General features: G+C 42.8%; 1 protein-coding gene across 1 annotated transcript; it reads right to left on the reverse strand.

Moving 5' to 3' along the window:
• Positions 1-5,220: 5,220 nt before the first annotated feature.
• On the reverse strand, positions 5,221-8,231 carry LOC149279039 (tubulin alpha-1A chain-like). The gene is made up of 3 exons (XM_089501479.1): positions 8,111-8,231; positions 6,301-6,449; positions 5,221-6,201 (listed from the first exon to the last, which is right to left on the reverse strand). The coding sequence occupies exons 1-3, from the start codon at positions 8,229-8,231 to the stop codon at positions 5,221-5,223; spliced, it is 1,251 nt and encodes a 416-aa protein (XP_089357605.1).
• Positions 8,232-9,644: the final 1,413 nt, after the last annotated feature.

The raw sequence follows: 9,644 nt of genomic DNA on the forward strand, positions 1-9,644 counted from the left end.
TGGATTGATAACAAAGATACATGACCCTATTCCATCTCTGAAGAGGAAAGGGCCTTCCATCAGTGTTTCCCATACTAAGTCTGCCACTCCAGTCTAGAACCAGTGCAGTTTTGGTAACACCCACCTGCCCTCAGTGGTGCCCTGGGTACAGGGCAGCTACGTGACCCTTGATACATGGAAAGAGAAAGCACTGAATCCTACCGTTTTTCCAACATCCAGTTCTGATTTGACCTACAATTGCACCGCAGATGACCTTTCCTTCGATTGTGTCATTACCTCCAATGGCGACATCATAAGAAAGGAATACCATAAAATCAAAAAACCAGTCGTACAAAAAAGAAGCAAAAAGAAGAAGAAAAAGTCACGTTAATTTTGTGTTTCTGCTCGGTTCTCAGTCTGTTTCTTTATTACTTGCATACACATTTTATTCTCAGGCTATTCGCGTCTAGTGGCCGCTCCTTAAATGGGGGGCTGTGTCAGGATTCTATCCTGACTGCAGGATAGTTAAAGTTTTACCCTTCGTTTGCTATGTATATAATTAATGTTCTGTGTATTTCTGTTCAGCTATGTATTATGTTATTACCCTGCCTCCCTTACCTGAAGCCTAGACCACTCACACCTGACCTAATGAACAGGCTTTATATCCGTGCCTCCCAGTAACAGAGGTGTGAGTTCATTAAGTTCTTTGGAGCTATATTTCATGCCAGACGCTGGATCTGTCTGTTGGATTTACCTGCTTACCTGTTACCTCTTTGACCCGGACTGCCTTTTGGATTTACCCTTTTGCCAGCCTGTTACCTGTTTACCTGGACTGCCTACTGGATTTCCCCTTTTTGCTTCCTACCTGTCCCAGACCCTTTTGAATACTTTCCTGGACTTTGCTACCCTCATGTGCATGATATGCCTCCTACTCTGCTGCTTCTGGTGAGATGTCTTGCTTTGTGTAATATAACCTATAACCAAACATTCCACTTATGTCATTTGTTAAGTTTGTTTCAATCACTGCTTTCTTACACTCCTGTTCTCTGGACTCCAACATCCAGTTAAGGGCTGCAATATGATGAGCCTGACACACACAAATAATTTACACATATTCATTAATGCATTCTCTCACTCATTCACACAATTCATCCACACATTAATTCATTAATTCTCACTCATTCTCACTCTTTATTTATTTCAATATTTTTACTACCCCTTCTCACAATCTATTCCCTCATTTCTCACGATCTACCCCCTCTCCCCCCTTCTCACTATCTATCCCCTTCTCCCCCTTTCTAACTATGTACCCCCTCTCCCCTTCTCACTATGTACCCTCTCTCCCCACTTCTCACTATCTACCCCCTCGCCCCACTTCTCACTTCTCTCTGCCCGCCCCTTTATAGTTTACTTACCTTGCTGAAGTCCTGTGGTGGGAGCACAAGGCCTTTGTGAAGTGCTGGCACCGAGATAGACGCCTTATTTTTTTATTTTTTTTACTTTTCTTGCACAAGCGCCCAATTGCAATTTGGAAAATGAACAGTGCAAGGTGATACTACCAAATATAACATATTCAACTTTTTGGGGGGGATCCCCATTTGATTAAGGGCCCCTTTTGAGGGTGACAAAAGAGAGCTAAATGAGTGACACAAGTCTAATGTATTATGTGACCTCGCAGACGCTTACCAGTAACAGTCCGTGGCAAAGCCATCATTATCTAATCAATTGCTTGGCCTATCTACTCACCACAGTTTTACAAAGTCTTCCTAAAACAGTCAATAACCACCTGCAACTAAACAACACGACACAGATATGTTAAAAGCTTTATTGGGGTTTTTTTTGCCTTCTTTTGGATCAAAAGCAGGGAAAATAGATAGAACGGTTGAACTTCCAAACTAAATTACTATGTTACTGTGTTAATGAGAACTAATTATGCAGATCCATAGGAAGGTCATTTAGTTGGCTGCTCCCATGGCATACTCATGATATAGGTTTATAATATGTACATACCATACTTCCCAGGCATGGAACCCCTGGATCTTTACTTCTCCTGCTGCCTTGGGCCCAGGTTTACTTTAGTGGCCCCTGACAGTTGTTCCCTGGGCCCTCTCAACAGCCACCATGGACTGGAAGTGGAGGTCTGTGCAGCTATTGGCCTAGACCTCTCCACTAACATTTCCTCCCTCAGGGCCTGCATGCCACCTGCTTGTGCAGAGCGCTTGGATATGACATGATATACTGGTGCCTTCAGCATACGGCACACAGACTGTGAAGGAGGATTGCATTGCGGTAGAGGTCTGTACTGGTGGCTGCTCACCATCCGCTTCCTCATGCTCCTTAATGACTGCTCTGGTGGGAGGTCAGTGTAATCTTACCTCCCCAGCTACCTGTCACCTCTATATATCTAAAAACCTTGTCACTGTGCCTGTGTCAAAGTGCACCATGATTGCACATTTACTATAAGCCCCTCCCAGTATGAATGACAATTCACACCAAGGCTCTAGTAGGCAGTGTGTGTGTGTGTGTGTGTGTGTGTGTGTGTGTGTGAATGTAACAACCCATCATTTACAATACATTTAAATCATTTACTGATTTTGGAACCCCTGTTTTGGTGTAGAAAGTTTTTCCTACAGAAGGGCTAGGTTGGCTTAGCATACTGCATAACTAAATTATTGAGCTGAGATTCAAGAAAATTAAAAACATGAAAAATACGTTGGTGTGTGTGTGTGACGGAGACCCATAAAGATCTTTCTTGCTGCTGAAAGCTTAATTGCTCAAGGGATAAACCCTTCATATTCCCCCAAGCACTAGCCGAGATTTAATGTAGGACCAAAATAGAACTCAGTTAATTGAGGACAGCACAGATATTTCTACACAAACATGATAGGATTAGGGGTTTAATCCCATCAACTACCAGACAGCGCCTCCATACAGTTCTGTGGCCAGTAATGCCCACCCGACAAAGATTCATTATTTCCGGGTGATCCAGAGAGAGCGGCGTCAATCCCAGGTGCTAATGAAGAGCTCAGGGTCCCAAATGTTATGGTCCAAAAAGCGACGTGATATGACATCGGGACCCTGAGTGACAGTGGCGGAAACCTCCCCAGGAATAGTCCGCGTGTTAGGTGAGTTCCATAGCCGCGGCTGGGTAAACCCCCGTCCTAAAGATTGGTAATAAAACCAAGGATCCCAAATGAACTCCCTCTCTGTAACCGCCGCCGAGTCTTGCCCACTACAAGTTTAATGTAACCTCAAAAGTGCGACATGGTGGGACAAAGGGTGTCTGTAGCAATTCAGTTCCAATTGTCGACGGGCATCGCCATGGTTCCTAGCCGCCGTACAGTGCTTATGCTTATGGAGGTGTGTGTATGAATTTTTGTGGGGATATCTCTGTATGAACACATGTGCTTGTGTCTGTTAAGCGTATCTATGTACATATGTATGTACATTATGGCCAAGAGTGAGAAAATACTGTTTTAGCTTTCTAATTTTTTTTAAATTACATTTTCTTAAAATTAATATTAAACTTTAGGGGTGCAGCCAATATTTGGGACAATGCGGTATGTGTTTATGTATATATGTATAACATTATTCTGGAGGGGGCTCCTTGTGGCAGTGTTGCCCAAGGGCCCCACCTGACCTTAATCTGCCCATACTACTTATTCCAGCAATGTTAAATGTGGCAAATTTGAGTGTCTTATACAATTTCAAACGTCCTGGATCATACAGCATGCATGTGTAATTTGTATCAGATGGGCAGTCCTCTCATATGTCACATTCTAAGATCTAGCCACAAGCATTCTGTCTAAAAAAAAAAAAATAGGCATGGCCCTAGCATCTGTTCTTCCCACCAGAAATGCTGGTCATATCTAATCTCAAGATTGTAAGATTGCGAGCCAGGCTCTCTCCACCTAATGTATCAGTTTTTCTTAGTCTGTCAATTCTTGTCTTATCATACCCCTTGAATATATGTATTTTATTAAGTGCTACATAAATTGTTGGCGCAATATAAATGAAAGATAATAATAATGATAATAGATTGCTGTTGCCCCTTGCAGAGGGTCCTGTTTAGATTCAAAGTAGTTAATATGGAGTTTCTCTGTACTCACTGTGACTTTGTAATTGAATGTATCTTGTTCATGCTTACTTAGATAATATAATGTATGCATTGAAAATGTTTCTTTTTTTAACTTTAATGTGAAACACTGCTGTGTAAAGACAAAATCTGAAATTAAAAAATGTGGGGTACTTACCGCACAAGTTTACAACTTGGAGGTTAAATGATTACAGAATTCCCTTTGTTTCTAACAGAGTAGTAAATAGTGGACCTGTAGTTTTGTCATTAGCCTCCTGTGTTTCAGGGCTGCTATGTTTAGGAGACAGTATATTGCATTAATATATTTTTACCCAATTGTGCTTTATATTTGTGAAATCTATTAAAAGTAATGAAAGCAATCCTTTTTTTCCCATCAAACCTACTCTACCTTAGTAAATTTATTAAATAGCTGTACATCCCTATAAATAGCACTTAAACTCATAAGATATACTTTCCCAAAAAATGACACCCTTTGTGGGTTATAACTCTGATCATCATTCTAGCTGAGCGTTATGGGACATGTGGTACCCAAGAGCTCATCTCCCTTTTTAAATATGCTTACAAAAATGTCTACTTAATAAATAAGATCCAATCCCAAACCTTTTTAAGGATTCATGGCCACTGCCTCTGCTGTAAAATAATATCTTAATCTTTCTTCTCAGACTATTTATTTTTTAACTTATAAATCCTTCTTGTTTGAGAAGCTCAGTGGGGATGACCTTTCAAAATGCAGTGAGGCCAGGGAATCAAAACTTAAATCCTCTTGGTTGTAAGTTTGAAAAGTGGTCTTTAATTTGTAAAGGTGGACGGTAGTATATAGATGACGGCAAGGTCGTGAAAATATCTACTGGTAGATTGATGACATCTTCCAGAAAGACTGGGTATACCAAATAAGAAAAATAACATACACGAGAAGAGAAATACGTAAGACAGGGAATGTTTTATTGGCAAACCCATTACAGAAATTTACTGATTGGATCTGTCAAAATAAGTTCAAATGTATGAAGCAAACCAGTTAAAATGAAGCAAAAATAAACGGCAATTAAGTTGCTACATTTAAACAAACTGGTTGTACAACAATATTTGTCATCATTTTTGTTAGATGGTATTTTGTTCCCTGCGAAAAGCAGCACCGTTTTTGACATCTAGTATTCCTCACCCTCCTCTTCGCCATCTCCTTCCACAGAATCTACACCAACCTCCTCATAATCCTTCTCCAGGGCAGCCATGTCTTCACGGGCCTCAGAGAACTCTCCCTCCTCCATACCCTCACCCACATACCAGTGAACGAAGGCACGCTTGGCATACATAAGGTCAAACTTGTGGTCCAGTCTGGCCCAGGCCTCAGCAATTGCAGTGGTGTTGCTCAACATGCACACGGCACGCTGGACCTTGGCCAGGTCACCACCTGGAACCACAGTTGGGGGCTGATAGTTAATGCCTACTTTGAAACCAGTTGGACACCAGTCTACAAATTGGATAGTACGCTTTGTCTTAATGGTGGCAATAGCGGCGTTAACATCTTTAGGAACCACATCACCACGGTACAGCAGGCAGCAAGCCATGTATTTACCATGACGTGGGTCACATTTCACCATCTGGTTAGCTGGCTCAAAGCAGGCATTTGTAATCTCAGCAACAGAGAGCTGCTCATGGTAAGCCTTCTCTGCTGAGATAACTGGGGCATATGTAGCCAGAGGGAAGTGAATACGGGGATAGGGCACCAAGTTGGTCTGGAATTCAGTAAGATCAACATTCAGTGCACCATCAAATCTGAGAGAGGCTGTAATAGAGGACACTATCTGACCTATGAGCCTGTTAAGGTTGGTGTAGGTGGGACGCTCAATATCAAGGTTTCTACGACAGATGTCATAGATGGCCTCATTGTCTACCATGAAGGCACAGTCTGAGTGCTCCAATGTGGTGTGGGTGGTCAGGATGGAGTTGTAGGGCTCAACCACAGCCGTGGAGACCTGGGGGGCTGGATAGATTGAGAACTCCAGCTTGGATTTCTTTCCATAGTCAACTGATAGACGTTCCATCAGCAGGGAGGTGAAGCCAGAACCAGTACCCCCACCAAAGCTGTGGAAGACCAGGAAACCCTGAAGACCGGTGCACTGGTCAGCCTGTAATGAAAAAAAAAAGATCAGCTGGTTATAACCTAGTCTAATTATTACAGCAAATACCATATAGGGTAAATAGATGGTAAATTTAACTACACTTACCAGCTTACGGATCCTGTCCAGCACCAAGTCAATGATTTCCTTGCCAATTGTGTAGTGTCCACGGGCATAATTGTTGGCAGCGTCTTCTTTTCCAGTGATAAGTTGTTCTGGATGAAACAGCTGACGGTATGTGCCAGTTCGAACCTCATCTGCAGGAAAGCAAAAAACATATCACACTAAATTTCAACCTACAACCTACTCATACTTATTGTATTTTTGCACCCCTTAGGTTAAAATATATTTTTTAAATACTTTGGAAAAACTAAATGAGGGTTCCTGAAATACAGTGCAAATATTTCTAAATGTATACTAAGCCTTTAGTAAAATGCACATATCCCTTGGGGCTATAAATGTCAGTTTTTTTAAGAAAGCATAATTAGACTAGAGGACGGTCTTTGCCATCCAATTAAGGATTAATTAAGCATGGTGTATATTTAACCAATTCAGATTATTTTTTAAAGAAAAAAAGGAATAATACCCACAGCACTGTAAAAAAACTGCACATATCTGACCAGGCCCGGACTGGGACAAAAAATAGGCCTTGGCATTTAAGCCCGAGCAGCCCATATTTATTTATTTATTTATTGTTAAAGCCCACCCTTCATGTACCATCTTTGCATGTACTCATTCACACAAATCATTAACACATTCATTAATGCAGTCTCACAAATCATTCAAGCAATTCATCCACACATGAATTCATTGTCATATGCATTCACACAATTCATCCACACATTTATTCATTCATTCATTCTCATACGCATTCACACTACCCCCTCTCCCCATCTTATCTGCCCCTTCTCACTATGTTCCCCCTTCTCAGTATGTTCCCCCTTTTCACTATGTACGCCCTCTCACTATCTATCCCCTCTCCCCATTTCTCACTATCTAACCCCCCTCTGCCCCTTCTCACTGCACCCCCCTCCCTCACCCTACTTACCTTGTTGCCGGAGCAAGCAGCAACTGCGGCCAGGCCCACGGCAGGACCGGACTGACTGGGCCTATGCGGCCTCTACGGCCGCATTAACGCAGGGCATAAGGGGCACCTGCCCCTTCAGCCCGCCGCAACTGCGACCGGGTCCGCCACTCTAAGGGGCCGGGAAGCCCCCACCAGGGCCGGCCTTAGGGGTCTGCGGCCGCACAGGGCTTACATTAAAACATTGGGTTGTTTTTTTTTAACTTTATTTAACATCCTCCATGTTAAATAAAGTTAACAAAAACTTTATTTAACATGGAGGATATTAAATAAAGTTAAAAAAAACAACCCCAATGTTTCAATTTAAACCCTGTGCGGCCGCACACCTGTAAGGCCGGCCCTGGTGGGGGCTTCCCGACCCCTTAGAGTGGCGGACCCGGTCGCAGTTGAGGCGGGCTTAAGGGGCAGGTGCCCCTTATGCCCTGCGTTAATGCGGCCGTAGAGGCCGCATAGGCCCAGTCAGTTCGGTCCTGACTGGGCCTATTTTAAGGTAGGGGCCTGGAGCTGCAGCTCCATCAGCCCCTAAGCCAATCCGGCCCGGCCCACTGGGCAAACGCCCGGTTTGCCCGATGGCCAGTCCGGGCCTGTATCTGACTGTAACTAGTCGCCTAAATATTAAAGCTCTTATGGTTAATGAATGATCCAGAGAACACTTATTTCCAAAGCTTTTGCATCATTGAAGCTGTACTGTGGTGTGCACTACGGGACAAAGTGCATGAGTCCTGAGCATTTCTTTTTCAAATTCTTGTTTCTGGTGCAGCATAGAATGGGTTAGTAGTGAACTTTCCCCTCTAACGATATACTCTAGAGGATCAAAACCAACACAACTCTCACCAATGACAGTTGGCTCCAGATCCACAAACACAGCCCTAGGGACGTGTTTCCCAGCTCCAGTCTCACTGAAGAAGGTGTTGAAGGAATCATCACCTCCTCCAATGGTTTTGTCACTGGGCATCTGCCCATCAGGCTGAATGCCATGTTCCAGACAGTACAGCTCCCAGCAGGCATTGCCGATCTGCACACCAGCCTGACCAACGTGTATAGAGATGCACTCACGCTGTGGAGAAGAAAAAAGGCAGACAAGGAATGTTTAATAGTCATAAAGCTGCAATAATAAACCTGATATTTATGTCCCACTTCACTTCTTAATATTTTAAAAATCAAACATATGGTGCTTAATTTAAACATAAAAGCTGTTCATAATTCTGATAAAGGCTGGATTTCTTGATGGCATGCGGATCAGAATTCACAGTAACCTACGGTATGTGGTATATGACTTGCATCCAAGTAGTATGTATATATAATACTACTAACAATAGTAGAGGAATGTGTTCGTCGTATCGATGGCAGTGGGCAGAGTAAGTCTTTGGGCTCTTATCTGACACAGAATGTGGCAGGTGCATCTATTGTCCTACTGCCACTCTAAGGGATAGCAATAGAAGGAGATACAACCGCACCCTCTGCCACACAAAGAAATGCCCTGGCAAAGACTCATTCCTATATAATCACCATTTTTACATTCATGCTTACCAGCTACCAGCACTATAAAACATACAATGTAATTATGTCAGCATAAATCTTTACTAACACGCCCTTTTAAATATGACGGATTCCGAAACACAATAATAGTTGCTTTCTCTGGCATATTCCAGAACTGGTTATGATGATATTGAGTGGGTGCTAACAATTCCCTTCCAGCCTCTGTCCTTCCCACTTTGCCTTTAATGCTTTGTACTGTGATTTCATAATGTGCCTTCTGCCAAGATTCCCTGACCTCTGATAACAATGGATTCACATGATCACTGATTACATTGTACAATCATTTCCATAAGGGTCAATATTTATTATATATATAGATATATATATTGACCCTTATATAGGCAATGATGCACCATTTCGAATAATGGTACTCATATTACATGTAAGGACACAGCCATGTGCATTGGGTACTACACTTCCCTGTAAAGCACACCAAAGAACATCACAGATGTTTGTGGAAGAGAATGGTGCAGTGAGTTAGGAGGCATTCCTTGCACCGGGCTGTGTCCTCAGCTCCCTCCAGCACAGGGTTACAGCAGCTATCGGCCAGTGCCAGGAAATTGTGAGCACAGCTAGCGCTGGAATGATGCCCGCTTCTACATACAGGATCCCGATCTCTGCGGACAGGGCGTGGTAACCAGACACTTATACAGAATTATGCAGTTATAGAAGAATGTAGCTCTTTCCATAGGATCCCTTGCAATGTATTTATAAGTCGTATAGATAGAACGCACAGAACAGCCACTTGTTTCCCCCTAAGGCATGGAAGCTGCAGTAATGTCACCATTACAGCGGAACACACCCCATCATGCAAGCACAGCCTATTGTT

This window comes from Sceloporus occidentalis, unplaced genomic scaffold (assembly GCF_023333645.1).
Source record: "Sceloporus occidentalis isolate IW3139 unplaced genomic scaffold, rSceOcc1.0.p SCAF_175, whole genome shotgun sequence".
In the NCBI taxonomy this organism is placed as follows: domain Eukaryota; kingdom Metazoa; phylum Chordata; class Lepidosauria; order Squamata; family Phrynosomatidae; genus Sceloporus; species Sceloporus occidentalis.

Excerpts from the sequence above, each read along its gene's own strand:
- LOC149279039 (XM_089501479.1), bottom strand. The coding sequence starts at position 8,231 with ATGCCCAGTGACAAAACCATTGGAGGAGGTGATGATTCCTTCAACACC. Across the intron at positions 6,450-8,110 it reads TCTGGAGCCAACTGTCATTG|ATGAGGTTCGAACTGGCACA; the intron begins GTGAGAGTTGTG and ends GCTTTCCTGCAG. Across the intron at positions 6,202-6,300 it reads TGGACAGGATCCGTAAGCTG|GCTGACCAGTGCACCGGTCT; the intron begins GTAAGTGTAGTT and ends TTTTCATTACAG.